Source organism: Meleagris gallopavo, chromosome 2, assembly GCF_905368555.1.
Source record: "Meleagris gallopavo chromosome 2, MGAL_WU_HG_1.1, whole genome shotgun sequence".
NCBI classification, from domain to species: domain Eukaryota; kingdom Metazoa; phylum Chordata; class Aves; order Galliformes; family Phasianidae; genus Meleagris; species Meleagris gallopavo.
The window spans coordinates 53,630,036-53,654,079 of NC_139405.1; the positions used below are offsets into that span (position 1 = coordinate 53,630,036).

The 24,044-nt window shown below is 41.4% G+C and overlaps 1 protein-coding gene across 1 annotated transcript; it reads right to left on the reverse strand.

Moving 5' to 3' along the window:
• Window positions 1-5,262: 5,262 nt before the first annotated feature.
• SMIM28 (small integral membrane protein 28) lies at window positions 5,263-24,008 on the reverse strand. The gene is given in 4 exon segments (XM_085217206.1): window positions 5,263-8,983; window positions 8,985-9,359; window positions 13,849-16,301; window positions 20,274-24,008. Coding segments are annotated over 3 exon segments (531 nt in total). The 5' UTR covers window positions 13,960-16,301; window positions 20,274-24,008; the 3' UTR covers window positions 5,263-8,938.
• Between the last annotated feature and the right edge of the window lie 36 nt (window positions 24,009-24,044).

Below are 24,044 nucleotides of genomic sequence, written 5' to 3' on the forward strand. Positions count from 1 at the left end.
TGACTAAGTTGGAATTAATGTGCATTGAAGACAGTAAGCTACAGAGATGCTTAATAAAGAAGTGCAATGTCGTGTGCTTTTCTGAGAGACAGGGTAAGTGCCTCAGCAGCAGAATGAGTACACCTTGCATTGCCAGTGTAGCTCTGCAGTTAGTTGATTTCACATAATGAGTCATCAGCCTTTTAAGAGCCAGTCAGTTCTTCTCCCAACAACGATAATGCAAAGTGCCGTTGATTTTGAGTAGGAAATCGCCTGTTAATGATGAATCCAAACGTGTGCATATATGCATGTAGTATGGGAGTGTATATTGAAGAAAGAAAGCCCAGTCCCAACACACAGGAGTTTCTTCTGTCTGTAGTGCAAAGCTCTGTGCACCAGGTGGTATAAAAACAGAAATGCTAACTACTGGAGGAACAAAAAAGTGAAAATCTGTGAGAAAAGACAGGCTGCAGAAGCTTCTGCATGTTCACCATGGCTTCAATAAGTCATGAATAAATTATTTGGAAAAACAAAACAAATGTTCTTTTCCATAAATAGATGAATTACAGCAACAATCAGGTAAGTTCTGGCAATGAATGAGAGAACAAAATGCCTTATCTGCCATCTGAAGAAGAATGCTTCCACTGTAGCAGTACTTAAGTGGTTTAATTCACATATTTTTGGAAAATTAACACCTTTGTTTAGTTAAATATTGTCAACCCAGTCGAATATGCTTTGCAATCTCCTGAAGGCAGGGATTTTTGTGCCTGTTTCTCTACAGCCCAGTGTGAGAAGAGTTTTAGAAACATAGCTACTATTTGCCTTTGGAACAAGCAAGTTGATTTCTGGGCCGGTTTAAACTTGGTGATGGAGCTGTAAAGCAACAGGTGTGGTCAGTGTCAGTGTGCAACAGCATCAGCTGAGAAGCAGCCCTACTTTGACAGTATTGCTTTAGTCCATTTACTGATGCAGCTTTTGGTGAAATGTTCGGACAGAAGTGAAGACTCTGGGACATGAAGAGAAGTTGGTAAGTTATTTTTCTGAGATTAAAAAATCACCAGCACTACTTTGTATCTAGACTGTTCTTTTTGGAAGTCCCAGGCTTCAGAACCACTTTTGAGAATGTAACAAATTAATCATTGAATTCACAGAATGAATTTCTTGTGTGATGTGTCAAGTTCTGTAGAGCCAGGCTGGATTTTGGGAACAAAGAAACTCAAAATTACTTTCTGTGTTTCTGGCAAAGCATCAACCCAGTTAATGTGCGTGGTTGGTGGATAATGACTTCTGTATTACAAGCTTATATCAGCCTTGTTTTCATATGAAATTGACAAAATACTGCAAAGATGGATGCAGGGTAGAACTGCACCAGGATCGATGGGGGAATCATCTATATTTTTATCCCTGCAGAAGACCAGATAAGTTAAAATAGCTCAATGGCACACAGAAACTAGCAGATCAGCTAAAGAGTATGGAGTTCAAGTACGCTTCTATCTTGGTGGCATCTTCATAGGCTCCACTGACTCTTTTAATTCTGGACAACGGGCAGTAAAGCAAATAAATCTGATATAGGTTCATTGTCTTGCCATAATTCTGAGAGCAAAGTACAAGTGCCTGTTTTTCTGTACCTTTCCTGTTGGATACTCTGCCATATCACACAGTGCATGCTAGAATAATATGCTCACAATATTTATGGAGTCTTTCCTCTCTGCAGATTTTTTACTACCTTCAAGAGATAACTAATACTACAGTCTTGCCCTTAGTGGAGTCACTACTACCTCCCCTTTCCTACTTCAATGAAACTTAATTTTTTTTTTTTTTTTTTTTTTGAAATTAGGTAATTCATATGGATTTCGCAGTGAGAGGTGTAAAAAGGTGTAAAAACCAGTAAGAGGAGAAGGAAGGACTGATCTCACATGCAACAATCATTATGTTAGACTAATTTCCTGAAGAAACCTTCCTTACTAAACAATACAATCTTTTTCTTCAGTTATGTGGGAGACTCCTAGCATTGGGATTGATGTGAGTATGCCTGAAGGACTGGTACTGGTCCTGACTGTTTAGGTTTTGGGAAGCCTGTTAGGAATGGGGTTAGCTCCCTATAGGCAGAGCACTCTGAAGATCTAGCAAAAAAGACTGTTCTGATCCCTGTAAAGTGCTTATTTTAGAGACTCTGAAGATTAGAAAGAGTTAAATATACTCACAGTGGGGCATGAAAAAAGAGCACAGCTGCCTGTGGGACTGGAAAAGCTAGGCCAGGTGGAAGCATCTAACCAATTCTCAAGACCAGCACTAGGATCTAATTGAAACTAGCCAAGAACATTTTTGGCTGTACAATGATTGTTTAAAAGTTGCTTTAATTTCTGATAAGGTCACATGTGCAACCTTAAGATCTACAGTTATTGTTGATGTGAGCTTTGAAAAGGTCTTAGAAGGTAACTCTTAGAAGGTAGCATGGTTTTTGTGAAGTAACTTCTGCCTTCCTCTCCATTTCTGCTGCCTTCCCCACTCCCTGTGATATTTCTCAGCTGTGTTATTTCCCACCTAACAGTCATGTTGGTACAGCTATTAGACACATCCAACAATCAGCATGCACCCTGCTTCCTTCTTGCTGCCTGTACTGCCTTGTGACATCTCCAGCCAGTCCCTCCTTAGGGTACCTGTGGGCCAAGGCTGGCTACCAGCATGGACACTCCTAGAGAAAGGTATAAAGTAGGAGAATGCAGATGCAAGCTCTGCAGGCACCTGATGGCAACAGGGGAGGAAGATCAGAAACTAAGCTTAAAACAGGGGGGAAGCACTTGTACCACTGAGAGCATTTGACCAGGTCTCAGTGAACACAAGGTGCCGGTGACTTCTTGGTTCTCAGCAGTTGTCTCAGTGCTCGAGGACAGAGAGCCTCTTGGCCAGCTCTCACAAACCTGGGATGATCCCAGTGGTGCAGGCTGCACAAGCGGATTAATGTGATTAACTCAGCGGGCGTGTGTGTGGGGAGGAGGGTGAAATGGCTGCTGCCAGCCCTGTGCCACCATTGCCACCTGCTGCCATCACCTTCAGCTGCTTTTGCCTGAGCCAGGTGCTGTCCCTCCACAGGGGGTGGCCCTGTCACTAAAATCTCTTCAGATTTTGCATTTAAAATAAGGTATAAGTAAACTAGATAAGGAATAATCAGAAAAGGAGCCTTCTTTTCTGGCTGCCCTGCAAAGCATAAAATGCAGTATCAAGCAGCAGCGCTTCCATTGTGCTGTAGTTTACACCAGGTCAAATTTTTAGGAAAAAGAAGAGGTGCTCACTCAAGTCCTGGTTCATAAAGGCCACGACCACTGGCACACAAATCTAGATGTTATCAGCATGTTAACTTGCCTCTTTTCTAATAAAAATATATTCTGATGGCCTAGGTCTTGATTGTTGGGAAGAGAATTAATAATAGAGATCTTATGTTAAAAGTAAGTCTTACAGAAAATCCCCAGGACTTACTAATTACTAATTTGCTTTGTTCACAGAACAAGCAAAGAACGCTGAGGTGAGTTTTCCTCCAATTCTATGCCTGCAAAGAAATGTGCAGTGCTGGGAGTGGCTAGGCAAGTTCGTTAGGTGCTGATGGAAGATCTGTTTCACCTGCTCTGAAAACTGCTGGGGTCAGCCTGTGAACTTTTCCGGCTTCCTCTCTCCTTTCACAATGCAGGAGGTGTGGCCAAGGTACCCCCGTGCATTTTGGCATGGGGAAGATGAGGGCTGACACAGTGTGAGCAGGAACCTCTGTATTCTTTGGTCTATCTCAGAGGTGCCAAGAGGGATAACTGTGACCTCTTGTCTTGGGCTTTCCTGAGTCTGGAATCTTTGCAATCACATGGAGTTGACTGACAGCGTCCTCCCCACAGCAGGCAGCAGAGTGATACCAGGCTTGGGACAGAGCAAGCCTTTGTCTTCCTGTGACTCGGAACCTGTGATCTGAAATGAAAGGTACTGTATTCCATTATATGTCATGCTAGTAGGCAGTAGAGAGAACTTGGAAGACTTTATTTATTCCAGGTGATGTTTTGGATACTGCAACTCTTAAAATGATATGCACAAGATAAACATTGAGAAGAAAAATCATTTTAATGTAACCTTTTCTCTAGGGATGTCAACATTTCTGCAGTTCTAATGTACTGATGTGGTTACTTTGCATGTGTGTGAACCAGCTTTCCTAGACACCAATTATGGTTGCTTAAGAGCAGTGTGCAGACCCCTGGTATCTCTAGTCTATAAACTGAAAATTAGAGGTACAGAATCAGAGTGTTCATAAACTTTCTTGTTCTTCTGCAATGTGGTAGAGACACAACCTTGTTTCATGAGCCCTCAAGCTATGTGTGTGTGGGTAGTGAATGAAGTGGTTATACATAGCTCTCAAAGCAGGTAATCCCAGAACAAATCTCGGAAGTCTTAAAGGGGGAAAAAAAAATACAATGAAATACACAAACTGTAACAACATGTTGAAATTCTTCATGAGCGTCAATCTCATATCATAGATAAAGAGCAAGAGAAATGATTAATTGTTTAAAGAGGAAAGATGGGAAATTAGAAACAGAAATAAGTACCTCTTTGAGATATCAAGCCATTTTGTATGGATTTCTTTCTTTTTCCTTTTTTTTTTTTTTTTTTCCTTTAAAAAGAAAACAGGAGGAGATTGGGAAAAGAAGGATGATTAGACTTCAAGTGGAATTAATTCCTAGGCTTAAGGAAAATCAGGGTTTACAACCAAAGAATAAAAGCACTATAACAAAAGGAGTTTATACTCACATTACCAGAAAATTACAGAGACTTGCTGCCTTGTGGGTGGGTGTAAGCTGCAGCACCAGGACTGCTAAGGGGGGAAAGATACAGCACAAGGTAGTTCTCCTCAAGTTGACTTTCATGTCTAAAAGACAAATGTACATTCTGTCTGAATGAACTTGAGGACCCAGTGATTTAGGAGGATTTTGTCAACTGTGTGTTTCCTAAACTGGAAGAAAAAGACAAGAGACAAATATTGCAGTGCTGAAACACGTACTGTATTTTTAGACACTCTTCTTAAACGATTTGACATATTGTTGCCTACACAGGTAGTGAAGTGTGTTTGTAGAAATATACTTGAATGTTTTTGTTTAGCCTGTAGAAAAAACCGGTTTCGTGCAATGTACTTTATGATGAGAAACTCATCATAAATTCCAGATTGTGGGTAGAACGTGACATCTGACATTTAGTTTTGATCTCTGTGACTTTGGGTCAGCCCATAGCATTTGTTTCCCTTTCTGTGTTGCCTTTTTTTTTTTTTTTTTTTTTTTTTTAATCTGGTATGAAAGTGAAATAAACCAAATGAGAGAGAAGTGAAAAATGGGAAATAAGGGAGAGAAAAGCAAGTTCGTGAGAGGTATATTTCTGGATGTGCATTTTCTCTAATTATTTTTGCAGTGAGTATATTCTTTTGCATGTTCCTTAGATGGAGCAAGAATAGTATTTCTCCATTTTACACTCTCCGTGCTTGGACGTCTATTAGAGGAATTCATTTAATTATCAGTTGACTTAAAAACATGGATTTGGTTATGAATTACATTCATAAGAGTTCTTCTACTACTAGAATGTATGTAGTTATTGCTAGTGGAGTTGGCACTGGCAAAAGTGTGCCGTTGTGTGTCTTTATACAGATGTTTTGAGGGCTTAGGAACCCAAGTAAAATCCTTGTCACTGTAGATTAAGCCATTTCTTTTATTATCAGGGCCACTGTAGTGTTGTTGAACTATTACAAAGACACGCTGACTTGATGTCGTATCTTTCTTTTTCATTTTCTTCCACTTCATTGAAACCAGGACTGAATTATTAATCAAAATATTTATTACAAATGAGCATCTGTCCTCAGGGATAGGTGTGCACTGAAATACTACTTCTCCCTTTGCACACCAGTGACAATGATTATGTTCTATACTGAGAGTGGAAAGTGGTTATTTCAGAAGATTAAGCATTGGCTGTCTTGTTTTGAAAGCACATTTCACCACTAGCAAGTACAGACAAGTGAGTCCTGAGCTAGTTTTCAGCGTAGTAATGAATAGGTGCCAGATGCTTGGTCTGTATGTAACCATGAATCAGTTTCATTGAATACTTCATTTTATGAGCTTCTACTGTGCTTAGGATATTCCATTAATATTAAACCATTATATTATGTAGGAAATGTGGTCTTTATTCTTTCAGTGCATATTTAATAGAACTACTTTGTATAAACTATTGGTGCTCTTTTCCTCTAAATGCATTTTGAGCACAAGGCTTTCGTCTGTACATGGTGTGTGTGCATCTCAGCCCGCAAAGCAGTGGGCAGTAAGGGACTCTGACAGCTCTCAGAGAGGTCGAGCATAGAGATTGCCCTCTAAGCCTTTGAAACTTTTTTTAGTAAGAGGGTGCCTCTACTATTCCACAGTTTCTTACAACCACTTGTTTATAGTTAGTATTACGTAATGGCATTCCTGGCTGTTGGCGTTATCTTACTAAAAAACTGAAGCAGTGTTACCCAGCATGTCACAGTGAGCCCACAACTCAGAAGACCACGTGTGTGTATTAGCAGGTTTTTATATTTTAATAATATTAAAATATTATAAATATTATTATATTTATTATTATTAATAATAATAATTATATTTAAAATAATATTTTAATAAGTTCTAATCTTCACTGGATTTAAACAAAAAAAACTATGTGCACCTTGCGGTTATAAAGCACAGGCTTACAGTGATCTATGTACGTATGTGAAAATTCACGGTGTCTGGTGTTCACAGAGTCATTTATTTTCTTATAAAACTTAGAAACAATGAACAGACCTTATTTTTTACACAGCCTTATGATGTAGGAGCAGGGAAGAGCCCAGGGAAGACATCTAAGCATTCCTGATCCCAACTAGCGTCCTTCACTGATGACAGATGATTGTTCAACTTCTTACTATGACCAGAGACGATGCTCTCAGTGCTTTACTGCTCTTTTAGACTGTAGTTTGCTTTTAGAATTTTTTTCTTGCAGCTTAATCTTTCCGGCACAAGACTAGACTGCTTGAAGTACAAAGAGTCATTTTGTTCTGTTTGCAGTTACTTTTTCTGTATTTGAAAGTTAAATGCCTCAGTCATCTCATTTAATGCTGAAATACCAATTACTCTTTTTTTAGATGGTGTGCTGTAAGCCTTTCCCTTTCAGATGAGCAGAGCTGAGCATGAGTTCCTTTTGGACTCTGAGCTATGTTTGCTACAGAGGACATGATCAAGCAGTAGTAATGACAGTGTCACTGTGGTTACATGGGCTGATATGATCAGTGGCAGTTGCTACACTATGGAGAGTAATTTATCAACTGGACCTTTGAGTTGCAGTGAAGATTTAAGAATGAGATGCTGGGTAGGTTAAAACCCTCTAGGGACAATTAACATGCAAGACCAGATAAAACAGTGTTGGAATGAAGTACAAGACGCTAATTCTAGATGAAATTAAAAGCAGTCTATTAGAGAAAGGAACTGAAGTAAAGGGATATATATTATTGTCAATTTGGACATGAGAAATTATCTGTTCTTAATTTTTCTATAGTAATGCAAACAAACGATTTTTCTAATGCAGGATTTGAGTTACCCAATAAATACTATGTAGGAGATGATCACTCTGTTCTTGGAGGGAATACCTATTCTTTGGTTGGTTCTAGAACTAGAACATCAGTTTCGACCTCTGGAAATATCACTCAAGAATTTACCTGACTCGTAATGTAGATAACAGGAGAGCAGCTTAGAATATTGAGCCCAGGATAGCTTTCAGGCACTAGAATGGCAAGGATAAGCTGCTAAAGAACAGTGTAAATAATTGCAGAACATAGCAGATATTTTAAGGCAAAATGTTACATTTGAAAGAACGGAGGCTGAATTTTATCTGTCAACAAGAGCATCTGTCAGTATGGTGAAAGTGCTGTTCTGTAAGAAGAAAGTAAAGATATGTCACTCTCTAAAAGCAACGATATGCCAGCCCTCATGAGAACCACATGCACCAACACGTTTAAATGATGTTTACTTCTCTCTAGTGGTTAAGTGACTGCAATGCTGTTTTGAAATACCAACCAAATTTTTCCCTTTGTGCATTTGATTTTTTTTTTTTCCCTATCTCTTTAACACATGGTACCTAAAAGGTCACAGAATTTATTGTTTTAATCTGTACACTGGAAAATAAGTCAAGCCAGTAGCCTAGAACTTCGGGATTTTGTAGGCCTTATAGCAAATGCGTGTGTTTGTGTGTGATGGTGTTGGAGTCTTCCTCATCCAGAATGATCTGGTCTTCTCTGGTTGCTCTCACTGTTCAGTAGTGTTAGAAGTCAGCCTTCAGAAAAGATGCATGGTTTGTACTTTTTGGGACAATTGGAAAACTTCCTTAGAGTTTATTTGCATTCCTGAGTGCTGTGATCGATCGTTCCAGAGCACTGAAGAATGATGCGATGTTAAGACATGCTGACTAAATAAATCAACTTTTCAGGAACTCAATGAAAAATAAACGCATAAAGTAGAAAAAGCTAAAGTGGCATAGATTCATGCTAAAAGCCCTTTTTGCAACTGGTAAATCTGTAGTATAATTTATCATAGAGTCATCTAGGCTGGAAAAGATCTTCAAGATCATCAAGTCCAGCCATCAGTGTTGTTACATTTCTTTGGGATTGCAGATGGGCAGATTCACATCCATCTGTAAATTTAATCCTCATACAACATACTCCATTCTCTCAGATTTCCTCATTACCGGTCTAGAACTGATGTGGTGTTTAGCTTTGCTACAGGTGGAAGATATTCTTCACCTTGTTCTAGAATATTCTGATTTCTTGTTCCTTTAAGTTTGCTCCTTCGCAGTTCGTTGGTTTTTGCCTTGTTTGGATTATTTGTGCTAATTTTAAAGGCCATAGCAGATCCGTATTTGCGCCTTGAGGGGCAGCATGCTTCAGCTAAGGTACTTCCGTAGGAAGCTTATTTGGTGCTGCTGGATGGCTGTGTGCTCTCTTCGTAAGGAGGCACTGGGTCTGGAGAGAGCTCAATGTGAGCCTCATCCAGGGCAGTCTTTGTCGTGGCCTCCTCGTAGGATGGAGGCAAGCACATGGAGAGGAATGTGGCATCCGGGAGGAGAGTGGAGTAATGAAAACTCTGCTCGCTGTTCCAGGGCAGCACAGAAAGGAAATTGGACACGTCGTGCTCAGGCAGGGCCTCAGGGAGGTCAATGCTGAAGATCTGCCCTTGTGGGATGGGGCGCTGGCAGCGGCGGTACAGGAAGAGCAGCAGGAATGCCAAGAAGAGCATCATGGTGGCAGGCAAAATGATGCACAGAAATGGCTCTATGTCGTCTTTGGTTGAACTTATCTGTTGTCTACTCTGTAATAAAAGCAAATAGGTAGTGTGTTGGATGCATGGAGATCTCTTAATCACAGAGGGAAAAAAAAACCACACCATATTCTCCCAAGAATGACCTAGCAGTTTCATTCCCGAATTCTTTTCTGTCTGTATTAGTGCCACTAACACAGTGTGTTTTGCAGGCTACTGGTTTGTCAAATTCTATTTGCGACAACAAGAGGCAATATAAATGACAAAGTAGCTAAGAGAGCTGGGTTTCTAGGAAAATCATTTTTTGTGAGTGAGGAAATATATCAACAGCCTGGAACTGTGTGTATTTTGGTATGTGCTGTTACTGCTCTTGGATTAGCTGGAACCTGTTCTCTTGTGAGAGGCTGGTTAAGCTTTTAAATCTTCAGACAACACTAAATTGCAGAGGAAAAGGGCTAGTAATCCCTGGATAGTGTCATTTCTGTTTGGAAATCTCTACTGTTAACTTTAAAGTACAAACATCATAACAGCTGCCCCTTCCATCAGGACCAACCACCAGCAATACCTGGACTTTGGCTGCTTTATTCCTTACGAGTCAGCCCCAAATAAAACTTGGTTTGTTGGGACAGCCAGAACATCCTTGAGCCTGTTCTGCCAGCTATCCCAGAATCATTTTCCTGTTTAAAAGTACGGACAAAAGACCTTTGCACCAAGCTTTTGAATTGTGTTGTAGTATGTCAGAAGTTTCAAGCTATGGTGTTTTTTTTCATCAGCGACGCATGTTTTTTTTTCTGTTGTATTTGCTTCACTTTTAAAATTGAATAGCACTTATTTCCAGTCTAAGTCTATCTAACTCTAGCTTCTGATAACTGGATCTCATTCAGATTTAGTCTAGAGTCTATGAAAACTTTCTCTGCTCATCCTTCAAGAACTGTGGTTGTTCTGGTAGATACATAAACATGCTGTAACTATGTTCAACTGATTATCTGCCATGCTTTTGTTACCTCTCCATTTCATAGTCATATTATTATTTGTATGTGGTAATGCTTAGGAAAAAGAATGTAAATTGTTTTTTACTTGTCACAGCAAAACAGAGCAGATTTCTGCCTTCTGTTTTTTCCCTCTGAATTGCTGTGGGTCTGAGGCTAAACCCACTGAAGTCATTTTAAAATACATAAAAACTATCATGGATTAGCTATTAAGCTTTTTTTTTTTTTCTCAGCTGTCTTTTAACCACAGAAATGCGTACTAAAGAATTATCTCATATTTACTGATCATTTCTTATTAATGAGCTTCTGGCAGTACATGCTGTTGTCTTACCTCACCGTCAAGTGAGCTATAAGAAGTTCAAAGAAAACATTTAGCTATTATTCTAAAGCAGATATTAAAATATTTAATAAATATGGGAGATTTGTTTTAAAAACTTTGCTGCTGGTTGTTTTTTCTTTATCTTACTTGGTTCTTAAAACACTACACACAAGAAGTGAGGAAAAAATTGTTTTAGTTTGTATGCTATGATTATTGAGATTCTCTGAGCCTGTAGTGCTTGCAGTACTTTCTTAATGGTTACTTGGAAGAGCTGAGCTTTTATGGGATAGCGTTTTTTGCTATCAGTGAAGAACACATTTTTCAGGTTTGAGATTTAATTTGTAGGGAGCAAACTGTCAGTTTCAAATACTTTTTAAAAATATTTGTGAGTTGTGTGCAGCTGTGTTTGGCAGTCTTACCTTCTGTCCTAAATAAGTGTTAGACACTTGAGACTAGTAAAAGGTATATTGAGTCCCAGTTCCAGCCAAATGCATCACCACTATGAATGTGGTGTTTTTTTTTTTTTTCTTCTTCTTTTTCTTTCTTAGGTTGGATATTAGGAAAAAATTCTTCTTGGAAGGAGGAATAATGCGTGGGAACAGGCTGCCCAGGGAGGTGATGGAGGCACCATCCCTGGGGATGTTCAAGAAATGTGTAGATGTGGCACTGAGGGACATGGTTAGTAGGCATGGTGGGGTGGGCTGGTTGTTGGACTAGATGGTCTTAGAGGTATTTTCCAACCTTTATGACTGTATGAATTGCACTGAAAAAAGTGCAAGTGCAGTTCTGAATAATGGCTGAGGACTGTTGTCATTTCATTCCTGTGCTGATGGAAGCACAGCCTGGTGTTACAGTTGCCTGGTGCTGCCTGGTCTGGGACGTGGCCTCACATAGGGTCTGAGACATGGAGAATACATAGCGTGGCGAGCAGATAAGAATGGACTGAGGGACTGGATGTGAATTTACAGATGCTCAGGGCCTTAAGCATAAATCACAGTGAGTTACTGTCCATTGTGACACAGCCTACTGCTAAACATTTTTCAGTCTGGTTTTGCATGGAGATGTGATTCAAGAAACTTTCACTGCAACTGATTAATAGCTTATAGATATATCTAAACACAACTAAAGTACTGGGGAAAAAACTGAGTGGTGTTGATCCCAGTACTTCAGTTGCAATTTTGTGCCCGTTTCTGAGATGAGTGGCTATGAAGAATGTTGCAGAGATCTTGACATAAATTCTTGGAAAAAATTATAGCCATAATACATACACCAAAAACTATAATAAAACTAAATCTTTTTTTTCTGGAGTTCTAAAGCTAAAAATGAAACAGCGGGCCAGTATGTATGGTGGCAAACAACTGCTGGAACTGGAAAACAAAATGCCCTAGAAATGAAGCTGCATCTTCAGTAATTAAAAATACTCTGCCTGTGTTACCATGGGTAGCTACCATGGATTCTGTAATTGACAACAATAAGACTTGGACTTCCAGCATGAGATAAGCCACAAAAATGCAAGGAAAATAGCCCTCATAACGAGAGATAGGCAGGAAAATGTGCAGCAGTAAAAGGGATTAATGTTCTAAAAAGACCTGGTTTTTTTTTTTTTTTTTTTCCTAGAACTGATTTTTAGTTGGGTGGTCTGGGCAATGTGGATTAGTTCCTGCCACATTAATTCTTTTCACTTACAGCCTTATGGGGAGTGAAGCAAAGGGTCAGTTTTCCAAAACATGGAGAACAGCACAGAAATAGTAAAGCCTTTCATTGGTAATCTGCCTGCTTACATTTTTTACTGTGCTGAGCATGTACAGTTGCTGGCTTACAGATTATGTGAACCATATGAGTTAAGATGAGCTCTTACTCATGCCTGTTGGTAAAGGAGCGAAATGGAGAGCACAGATGAGTTGTTGTGTGGCATTTCCATAATGAATTAAATGAGGTTAGCCCTGAACGCTGTTTAGGCAAAAGAAACCTGCTACTTTAGAAGGGAAGGACCTCATAAGGCAAAATGAGTTTAAAGGAAGCTTTCTTATAAAGATAGAAAAAGGAAAGTTTATTTGACTTCCTTAAATTCCCATTGAAGTGGCTGGTGCTAAAATTCATTGTGTTGCTAATGATTTGCTTGAGTTCTTAAAACATTGAAATGATTTTTTAAATAGAGCCTATGTTCATACTAATGTTTTTGATAAGGCGCTTGAAATTGAATCAGGAAACAGGTACTTCTGAAATGTTTTCAGTGGATTTGGAACAGTCTGCTTTGAAGTCAATAACGGTGGCCCATGCCCAGGTGTTTTTCTATGTTCCACCCTACTGCTTAAAGCATTACTGCTTGTCAAAAGCCAAACTCTGACAAACAGGAAAACATTTTGATGAGTTTTTGTATACATCAACAGTGACGCACAACTTTGAGGTGAGCCTAGATTTACACTCAAGTGTTAAATACTTGTTAGAATGTGTTTTGTCCACAGTCGGACAGAACCAGTTTCAAGGTACAAAGTCATTGCAATTCATAAGCCAGCAGTCCTACTGATGAGGTAGACTCTTAAAATCATAGGGTTGTTTTTAAAGCTGCTTTTCCTCCAGTTTTGACATCCCCACACACCTACGCTTTTCTTTTACAGTAGTACACTTGATAGCTAAGTAGCATGGCCAGTGTACTTACTAGTGCTACTTGGCATAGGTGTTTACTAGGGGTACATGTGCACTTGAAATTAGTTTCCCCTCAGAGAAGCCATCTCCCTACACAAAAGCACAGAGAAGCACAAGCAGGCAGACTGTGTTTTCTACTCTGACAGCTACTCCCTCCCCTCCTCCCCACTCGCCTGCCTGTGATCCTCTCTCAGAAGTAATCAGTGCGCAGCTTAGAGAACAGGAGTTCATCGTTGCCTGATACTCACTCTTAACATCTGCAGAAAGGCTTCACGGGACCAGACCCAAAGCATAAACATGTATTTAAAAGAAAGGAAATCAAGGAATAGAGCAATGCATTCTGCTTTAAAGAAACTTATTTAGCAGCTGCTCCAGCAAGATTTTTCTTCTAATGATTTTTCCTTCACCACAGATGCATTTAAAACCACAACAGTACATACGTGCTTTCGCTCTATGTAATTGAGCATTACTGCTTTGATAGCTCAGTACCCCCACTCTGAATCTGTGCTATACACTGAGGCACTGTACAAATGCATACACACATGCAAAGTCAAAGGAGGTGCCACAGATGCTGGCAGGTACAGACCTGGAGCTCTGTTTCCAGAAGTGGCCCACCTGGTTCAGTGTTCAGCCAGTCGTAGTTCCCCCTGTCAGCGTGTCCAAATTTCCTCCAGCTGCTGCCCAGGAGCCGCCTCATGCTTTCGTCCACCCGCTCTTCTGCCTTCGTGCCTCCACCTTGCTTGACTGCTTGTGGCTGCGTCCCCTCCTCCCAGCCTTGACCCCGTGGGCTGCTCTCCACAAATGCTCGTGTGGAAATTGTGTCCCCTTCTGAGTCCCGAGCAAAGGGAGAAAACAAATAGAAACCCCCGTGTAAGGAAGCCAAGCAGGCGGATCTCCTCTTCTCTCTTCACTTCCAAGTCAATCTCCCTGGATTTGCTTCAGTGGCCTACATTACCAGTAAAGCTGGCATCAGGTATCAGGGACCCGTGGCTGATAGTGCTCTGATTGGAGGGCTCCCCGCATTAGGATTATTAAAAAGGGAATTTGCATGTGAAGCTGAGACCACATGGTCCTGACTCCATGCAGATAAATAACCGACTATATTTAGGGATCTAGCAAATGCTTTTCCAACAAAATAATAATAAAAAGCTCCTATACCAAGAGTGAAAGTTCCCTCTCTGTTACAGAGCGCCAGAAGAACCAAGGATCTAGGCAGGTTTTTGTTCCCTGTGGCTCATGCCTACAGTAAACAGTGAGAGCATCTGCTGCATAGAGAGACAAGGATAGAAGGCTAAATGCTATGCTGAATTATTTAGCAGCATGAGAATGCAAACGTTAATGGTAAATCCAGAGAGAGAAAGCTGCCAGGGCAGGTTTGGTCACTGTGAGTATACAAACGCTTCCAGCAGTGAGTTGTCAGTGTATTTGACTCAGGGCTCGCTTACTAGCTTCTAGGGTGTGAGTTATTAAGTAGAGGTTGTTTTGAGTGAGAAGCCTTTGCTGTGTTCTTCAAGCAAATAAAATGTCGGGGATGTATATTAACCTCTAATGGGAGCAATATTTAATCTGAGTGGTTCAGGATTTTACTCTTACTGAGAAAGAAGTTAGTAGAATCATAAAATTGTCTGAGTTGGAATGGACCTTTAAAATTCCTCTGGTCCAATGCCTCTGCAATAAACAGGGACACCTACAGCTAGATCAGGGTGCTCAGAGCCCCTCCAGCCTGACCTTGAGTCTCTCCAGGGATGGGGCATCCACCAGCTCTCTGGGCAACCTATTCCAGTGCTTCATTACTCTCAAAGTTGAAGGTGTCTTTTTCTTTTTTCCTCTGAGCAGAGGGAGGCTGTGGGGAATACCCAATTCAACTGCAATGTGGCTTGTATGGTATCTCAAGGTCAGTCTGTTTAAGCAAAATTTCTGTTCAGGTCTGATAACACAAAATCAGAGGGTCAAGATTTTTAAGTTGTATTTCTTGTTTGGACTTCTTTCTTCAACTGTTCTTTTGAGGTCACTGGTCCCAGAAAACTGTAGACCTTGTTCAGAGCAGTCAGACAACCCAGGTGTGAACTGCTGTGTCCTCCGAGCAGCTGGGTTCTGACTCAACATGTCACACTGAGACAGCCAAATTCCTCTGCTTGGTGTTCCAGGACTGTGTGCAGAAGCAGCAATGACAACTATCCATCCTAAACCGCAGTGTTAAAATAAATTCCTTTGGGAGGCTTGTGGTTTAAATCTGTCATTTCACGTGCAAGCATGAAATGTTCACATACCATCTTAATTAAGGTCTTAATACAACCCCTAAGATTATGAATGCTATTTTTAAAACCTTACTGTAAATTTGCTTTGGGACTGCCATGAATAATGAGGAGAAGAGAAAGATGATGTCTGCTTATGGTATCCTTGCTCTGTTTGATGAATTTTAGCCAAAATAAGGTGTGCATTTTAAAGACTGACAAGTGCTGTGAATTCTTGGCCTCTGGAACATCTTCAAGAGTGATTTAACATTGTAGAGCTGAGGCCAAGTGGAAATTTGGGGAAACATAGTCCTTTGTCATGCAGGTAATTGGAATATACAACAATGGTTGTCTCTTTGGCTTTACAACCAGTGGACCTGTTAGGAAGGCTACGAGAGCACTTGAGCCAGTCTTTCTGCTGCCAGGGGTTCTGCAGCTTGTGTAATACACTGCATCTGTATAGATCTGCTTGTGCAAAACTGAAGTGCTGCCACTCCACATTGAATCTGTGGTAACACATCAGAGAGGTTTCTAGCAACTCTGTGGATCACTTGAGACCTATTTCTCATGGAGTTCATGCCAATAGGTTGGGCATGCTTTTCTGTGGAGACTCAGGGGAGGAGCATCCTCTAGTCCAAGCCTCTCAGCCAGGTGTCAGGCTTGATGCTTTGAGATGAGCAGGAGGCAGAACTTTGGAGCTCTTCAGACTTTAGCATGAATCAAACAGTCTTTTTTTTTTTCTTCTTTTCTCCTGCCTTTGTTCTTGGAAGTAATTCATTGACCCATTTTGATTGATCCTGTCAACCTGGAGAAAATAGTTAAGGTGGAATGGTTACACCTGAGTGATTTAAAGTTTTTCTTAAAGATTTATAAAAGGATGTTGAAAATTATCAGTCAGTGTTGTTAATACTACTTCTAATGTTCAAGAACAGAGAGACTTTCTTAGGAAGCCAGTGCAGAAAATGGGCACCTTCCCAACTCTCAGAGGTAATATTTGGTAATAAATAATTATAAATAATTCCTATTTCTGATGTGCTGAGACATTAGAGACAAGGGGTGTAACTCTATGCTGTATTGCCTCTGATATTAATAGGGAGTAGAATATCCATTGTGCCCTAAATCACAGAATGGCTTGGGTTGGAATAGACCTTAAAGCCCACCCAGTCCCAACCCCCTGCTGTGGGCAGGGCTACCACCCACCAAATTAGGCTTCCCAGGCCCTATCCAACCTGGCCTTGAACACCTCCAAGGATGGAATGGCCACGATCTCCCTGGGCAGCCTGTGCCTCACCACCCTCTGAATAAAGAATTTCTTCCTAATATCTACCCTAGATCTTCTCTTTTAGTATAAACCCATACCCTTTGTCTTGTCACTATCAGATTGTGTAAAATACTGGTCCCCTTCCTGCTTCTAAGCTCCATTCAAGTACTGGGAGGTCACAGTGAAGTCATAGAATCACTCTGGTTAGAAAAGACCTTAAAGATCATAGAGTCTAACCACAACCTAACCATACTACCCTAACTCTAACAACCCTCTGCTAAATCATGTCCCTGAGCACCACATCCAAATGGTTTTTAAACACATCCAGGGATGGTGACTCAACCACCTCCCTGGGCAGCCTATTCCAGTGCTTAACAACCCTTTTTGTAAAGAAGTGTTTCCTGATACCAACCTAAACTTAGCCTGGTGCAACTTAAGGCTATTTGCCCTCATCCTGTCATCAGTGAGAAGAGATCAGCTCTGCTCTCTCTGCAATCACCTTTCAGATATTGGAAGAGAGCAATAAGGTCTCCCCTCAGCCTCCTTTTCCCCAGACTGAACAGCCCCAGTTCCTTCAGTCTCTCCTCATAGGGCATATTCTCCAAGCCTTTCACCAGCCTTGTTGCCCTTGTTTGGGCCTGCTCCAGCACCTCAATGTCCTTTCTGTACTGAAGTGCCAAAACTGGTAACAGTACTCGAGGTGGGGCTTCACCAATGCTGAGAACAGGGGCAGGATCTCCTGAGAATCTTCTCTTCTCTGGGTCAAAAAAGCCCAACTCCTTCAGCCTGTCTTCCTAGGAGAGGTGGTCCAGCTCTCTGATCATCTTTGTGGCCCTCCTTTGCACCTGCTCCAACAGCTCCACATCCTTTCTATACTGGGGGCCCTAGGCCTGGATGCAGTACTCCAGATGGGGTCTCATGAGGGCAGGGTAAAGGAGAGACAATTACCTCCCTCTCCCTGCTGGCCACCTCTCTTCTGCTGCAGCCCAAGTTACTGCTGGCCTTCCAGCAAGTACGTGCTGCTGGCTTGTGTTCAATTGTAGATGGTCTTTGGGGTCTGTGAAGGCACTGTTACTTGCTTTTCCTTAACCCCCTTTTATGACTGGTTGAGTAGCTTTCTTGAAGCTGCAGATCCCATCTGTGTGAGACTGAGTTAGATGAGTGTTTGACTTTGTGCCCTGCTGTCAAGGAAAGGCTTTCCTTCAGGGAGAAAATGATTCCAATCCATGGACTTCTGAATCCATGTGAAACTTTTTGAATTGAAGTGTGCATTATTTATCAGGGCATCGGATGAAAGGCTTTTGGCAATTTTGCGCTGTTTTCATTTAGGTGAACAGGAACGGTGCTTTGCTTGAATTAACACGCAATTTGTTTCAATTAGCGCGCACACTCTGCAATAACACATGTATGTTTCAATTTAGAGTTTGCACCCTGAAAATGAATCTGTTCTGAACCTGAAGATTCCTACTTCCAGCTTATGGAGAAATTGCACAGGCTGCAGGGGGCTGTGCACTAAAGTTTGCTACAGAATTGAAATATGTGCAGAAAATCTTATATATAGGAAAGTGACAAATCTAAAGACATAGCAAAAGTTTTATTTTCTCAAATGCAGTTGTTGTTGGTTGGGCTTGCGGGCAAAGCTGCACTCAGGCCTTGAATCAGGGATGTGACCTTTGTTGCACAAAGGCGGGTGGGATAGCCTTAAATGCACAACGCTTTACAAACAGGGCTGGTGGCATACACTGACCTCAAAGTTATCTAAAGGGACAGGTTTCTAAAAAAAAAAAAAAAAAAAAAAAAAAAAGAGAGCGAAAAGGGAAAACTTTCCTCACCAGTCAACTGGGAGGAGAAAAGGGGGAGTCCTAGAGAGGTGTCCTTCCTGGGGTGTCCCCTCAAGTGCAGGAGGTACCTCACAGCATAATGGGTATCTTGTATGAGGCATGTCTGAATGTTTGGAGGGAAATAATTACAAGTTAAAAATAATTGGTCTGGGAAGGTGCTGAGAACCATTGTTCAGTGTGGATAGCCTTGTATGTAATTGAGTGTAGTGAGATGTGTAGTGGTGAAGACTTGGGTCCAAGATAATGTGGAAGCTAGATTCTACCTGGGGCATTGATGTGCTGAGTCAGCTGCTTAGGCAGGTATGTAACTTCTACAGCAAAATGGAAATCTCCTCATCCTTTGTCCAGGTCTGAATATTAGGTCTGGTATTAGGGTGTATTATGGAAGAGGAAACAGGCATCTGCTGGGGGAAAGGGAGAGTTTCTGAGGCTGCAAGCACAACTAAACCTGACTGGTTAGAGGCATTTGTGTATTGCTGTTACAGCTCAGTTTTTTTGCTTCATTTGGCTCCAAATGTTACTTTTCACCATATGTAGGATGATGCCTCTTTGAAAGGGATACTTGCCCATTCAGTACAGTTCATTAATCAGGGCTCATACTCAAGCAGAAGATGTGAAAGCTAGAGAGAAATGACATGATGGGTCACACCAAGCGCCACACTATCTTCTTTCTCTGTCTTACTTCAGCAGTCACTGCTCTGTAGTCTGTGAGCACAGCAGGGAAGGATAAGGAGGTGCTTACCAGAGACCCACACCTAATGGTGGTCATCCTTCTTGTCCTACACTCAGCACAGCTCTGCCTAAAACATCCTGTGGCAGGCTGTTATGCTGCATTTACTTTTCATTGATTTCACTGCTTTTGTTCCCATGAAATACTAAAGGAGATTTGGACAAGGGGAAATGGTTTTAAACTGAGACGGGAGGTTTAGGTTAGATATTTAGGAGCAAGTTTTTCACACAAAGGGTGGTGACGCACTTGAACAAGTTGCCCAAGGAGGTTGTGGATGCCCCATCCCTGGAGGCATTCAAGGCCAGGCTGGATGTGGCTCTGGGCAGCCTGGTCTGGTGGTTGGTGACCCTGCACATAGCAAGGGGTTGAAACTAGATGATCTTTGAGGTCCTTTTCAGCCCAGACCATTCTCTGATTCCATGATTTGATTGGAAGTTTGCAAGAAAAAAACGTATTAGCAAACTACATTTTAACTTTAACTTTTTTTTTCTTTTCCCCATGACTGGCTTTGTGAACTAATAATCTTTACTCTCCTGGGTTTGGGGCTGATCACAAGAGCGCACATTGAGATCTTCAATTATTTAGTGTCCTTTTAAAAGGGAAGGAATTATGTGAGAGGGAAATGTAAGATCTGCTCTGATGAACAACCCTGCAGTTGGGACTTTGAAAGAACATTTTTATCAGGGCACACAAACTTCCTCCTTGTTTTTATGCACAATCATTGCATTTCTACATAGAAAGAGTTTCCCATGTTTTCTCAAGAGAAGATTAATTGCTTTTGCAGGTAAGGGTTTCAAACCAACCAAGATCCTCATCACCCTCCTCTCCTTACACAAGTTACTGCAATGCATTTACAAAACCATTTTTCACTTTCTCATTATGTTTGACATTCTCATTTTCCAAGCTTGAAGGTTTGTCTGTTTCTGACCTCCTGGGCATACTTACAGGGACAGATTTAAATACAGCATGTTATCCAGTTTTGTTTTTGGTCTGTTGGTGTCCTCTTAGTCTCTGGCACAAAGGAGATTCTGATTTGAAGTACAAAAAAAAAAAAAAAAAAAAAAAAAAAAAGGCCAGAAATGTAATGTAACAATCAAAAATGTAGTAAAGAAAATAACTGAGAAATGTTACCTTGAATAAATATTCTAAACTATTTTAAATCTTAGTCATTTTATTTGACTGTGGTGGGAGATGAGGATGTTGAGACACCTCCTTAGATGTTGATGCTAACTACAACAAACAAACAGCTTCACCAACAGTTTCCTTAGAGATAGCGATCCATAGATATTGTCTCTACTTCAAGGGTACATATCTACCAGTTTCAAAACAGCTCCCCTCAACAAACAAAATCCTCTGAACAATTAAATCCAAGCCAAAACAAAGCAGAACAAAACAAATGAATTTATTCTCACAGATTTTTTATGAGGAGCCAGAAAATGACGTATACAGCCTGGCTTTGATTTATTTGGGGTTCTTTGAGTTTTTGAAATCTGGATGCTGAGTGCACTGTTCTAGGACAATATATCAGCCATTTGGATAAAGAGTTCAACTTCTGTTTGTTTACAGTGATATCAGTGATATTAGATGTTAAGATGTTATTAGATAAGATGTGGATAACATCTAATAACATCTTAACGTGTGCTGAGGGAGCTGGCGGAGGTCATTGCCGAACCGCTCTCCATCATTTTTTGAGAGGTCTTGGATAACAGGGGAGGTCCCTGAAGACTGGAGGATAGTCAATGTCACTCCGGCCTTCAAAAAGGGCAAGAAGGAAGACCCAGGTAATTATAGGCCTGTCAGCCTCACCTCTGTCCCTGGAAAGGTGATGGAACAGCTTGTGCTGGATACCATCTCCAGACAACTGGGAGAAAAGGAGGTTATCAGGAGTAGTCAGCATGGGTTCACCAAGGGGAGGTCGTGCTCGACCAACCTGGTGGCCTTCTATGATGCTGTCACATGCTGGGTGGATGGGGGAAGAGCGGTAGATGTAGTCTACCTTGATTTTTAGAAAGGCATTTGATACTGTCTCCCACGACATCCTTATAACAAAGCTGAGGAAGTGTGGGATAGACGAGTGGACAGTGAGGTGGGTTGAGAACTGGCTGACTGGCAGAGCGCAGAGGGTCGTCGTTGGTGGTGCAGAGTCTGGCTGGAGACCTGTAACCAGTGGTGTCCCCCAGGGGTCTGTGCTGGGTCCGGTCTTGTTCAACATCTTCATCAATGACCTTGATGAGGGGATAGTGGCCACCCTCAGCAAGTTTGCTGATGATACGAAGTTGGGAGGATTGGCTGACACGCCTGAAGGCTGTGCTGCCATTCAGCGAGACCTGGACAGGCTGGAGAGCTGGGCAGTAAGAAACCGGATGAGGTTCAACAAAAGCAAGTGTAGAGTCTTACACCTAGGGAGGAATAATTGCATGCACCAATACAGGCTGGGGGATGAGCTGCTGGAGAGGAGTTCTGCAGAGAGGGACCTGGGCGTCCTGGTGGACGACAAGTTGGCCATGAGCCAGCAGTGTACCCAAGCCTGATTCTACCTTTTATTTCTACCTCCTTCTTGGGCATATTCAGTGGACCAAAAGAAAGATCAATCTTTGGCACTTCTTGTAATGGCAGAGAAAGGAGAGCTTTACCAAAGCTACTGGGGGAATGTGCGAGTTTGTATGGTTTGGTGGCAGTTTTTCCTCCTCTGAGCCTTTAAGGTGACTGTCTCTTGCTGGCCTGTAGATGGAGTTGGAAGACTTGACCTTCCTACACCAAAAAGTTAGCCTGTTAAAACTGAACCATTATCTATTTTTGCTGATGAACATGTTTGGTGAAAGCTCCTATGGGAATGTCTCCCCACCAGTTAATTAACTGTACCAAATGCAATCTGTTGAATTTTGCCTACATAACAGTGCACTCAGTGGCCACTGCCTTTCTTGCACCTTGCTCAGGAGTCTGGTGCATAAGTTCGGTGACTCCACTGAAGGAGAGAGAAAACTTGAGATTCAATTGGCTTTTAAAAAAAAAAAATTACATATTCATATAATATATATATATATTTAATGACAGCTGTTTTCTTTGGTGAGCCAACAAATGAGAGAAGTACAAGTGTCTTATCAATGCAACTACAGATGAACTTCACAACTTGTACCATATGTGGACCTCTTCCTCTCCCACCCAGTGGCAGCAGAAGCCAGGCTGATCTGACCCCACTCTGTGGAGACAGACAGGACCTCATACATGTCAAGAGTTAAGGAAATAGTGGAATGGTATTTTCTATATGTACCCAGTTGCTGCTTTACATTAAAGAATGCTGTTTAGGAGGAAAAGAAAATCTTTTGAATGGTATCTGAGTGAGATATGTAGAGCAGCAGAAGGTAGTTTCCTGGAATTAAATTAGATCAGACTGTTGGGATTAACACTCTTGTTTCACTAGAAATTGCTGTAAGGCTATTAAAGCATCACAGCTTCATTTAGTTGCTTTGTAATCTGCTCTAATACATTTCTTTTAACCTTCCTCCTGATGGGCTTGTTGTGTAACAAACATTGAAGGCCAGAGCTTGTGTTGCTTCAGTGCTTAAGTTACTGCTGGGAGTAATACTATGATGGGGGGTAGTCAAAGGAAGTATCTGTTCAGAGGGACAGAGGTGAGGTGTTTGCATGAGCAGAGATGCCCATTACTGGCTTTTTAATGTAGTTAGCAGGATGGAGTAACAACAGGAATCTGGCCATGGAGGTTCAAGCTCTGATTCCACAAGGCTGTGCCTAGAGATGGCAGTAAGCCTCAGTGGGATAGCTGTCAGCAGAATTTTCACTCTTGAGACCCTACGGAAAGCCCCAAGTGCACAGGAGTGTACCATGAATGTTACATGGGCTGCTGTCTTGTCACTAAAGCACTCCTGCTTTCAGGAAGCACCGTAACCCTTCTCTTTTAGAGTCCTGGTTGATAATTTCTTTCTCTGTAACTGCATTTGAAAGTCTGCATGGTGATTGGGCAGGACATGCTTTCATATAATGGTTCCTTCAAATTAAACAGGAGAAATTACTGATCCAACTTGGATCAGAATGAGAGATTTGGGTGGCAGAGGGTGGCCTAGCATAGCAGTGACAAGGAGAGAAGCGCTGCATAGTTCTTGCTGTTGGTATGCACTTCTAGAATGGTAACGCTTTGAGTGCCAGCTATACTCTGTGTTAGAGAGAAATACAGCTGGAGAGTGGGCTTGCAAATCCAACACCATTTCGCTGAGAATCTGTGGATCTCTGCTTGTCCCTGGTGTATCTACAGCAGCTCTGACACTGGGAGCATGGAGCAGGGGAGAGGCACTGTCTGGACTTCAGTGGTAGTAAAGTGGTGTATGTCTGTGTCTAAGTGGGACGTTAGAGTTCAACCCCAAAGGTTACACCTTTATGAAGGAAAATAATGTCCTTCCTGCTACAGTGTTTTGCTTTGTTTTGTTGTTCTCCAAAAATACCATCTCCAATGGAATCACAGCCAGAAGTATTTTTGCTAGTTATTAATTAATGAGGGGTGAAATCACTTGTTTTGTCAAATTCCACACATTCTACTTGAACTTTTTAGACATCTCGGTAGCTTAATCCTTTTTTTTCCCCACCTCCTGCTCTTTCCCAGCCCAAACTCTGGTGTGGAGTGGTGTGGAGTCATTTGTTACACTGTGTAGATCTCAGCTCTCCTTGAAAAATAAAAACCAAGATCAGTTCCAAGCCACTGAA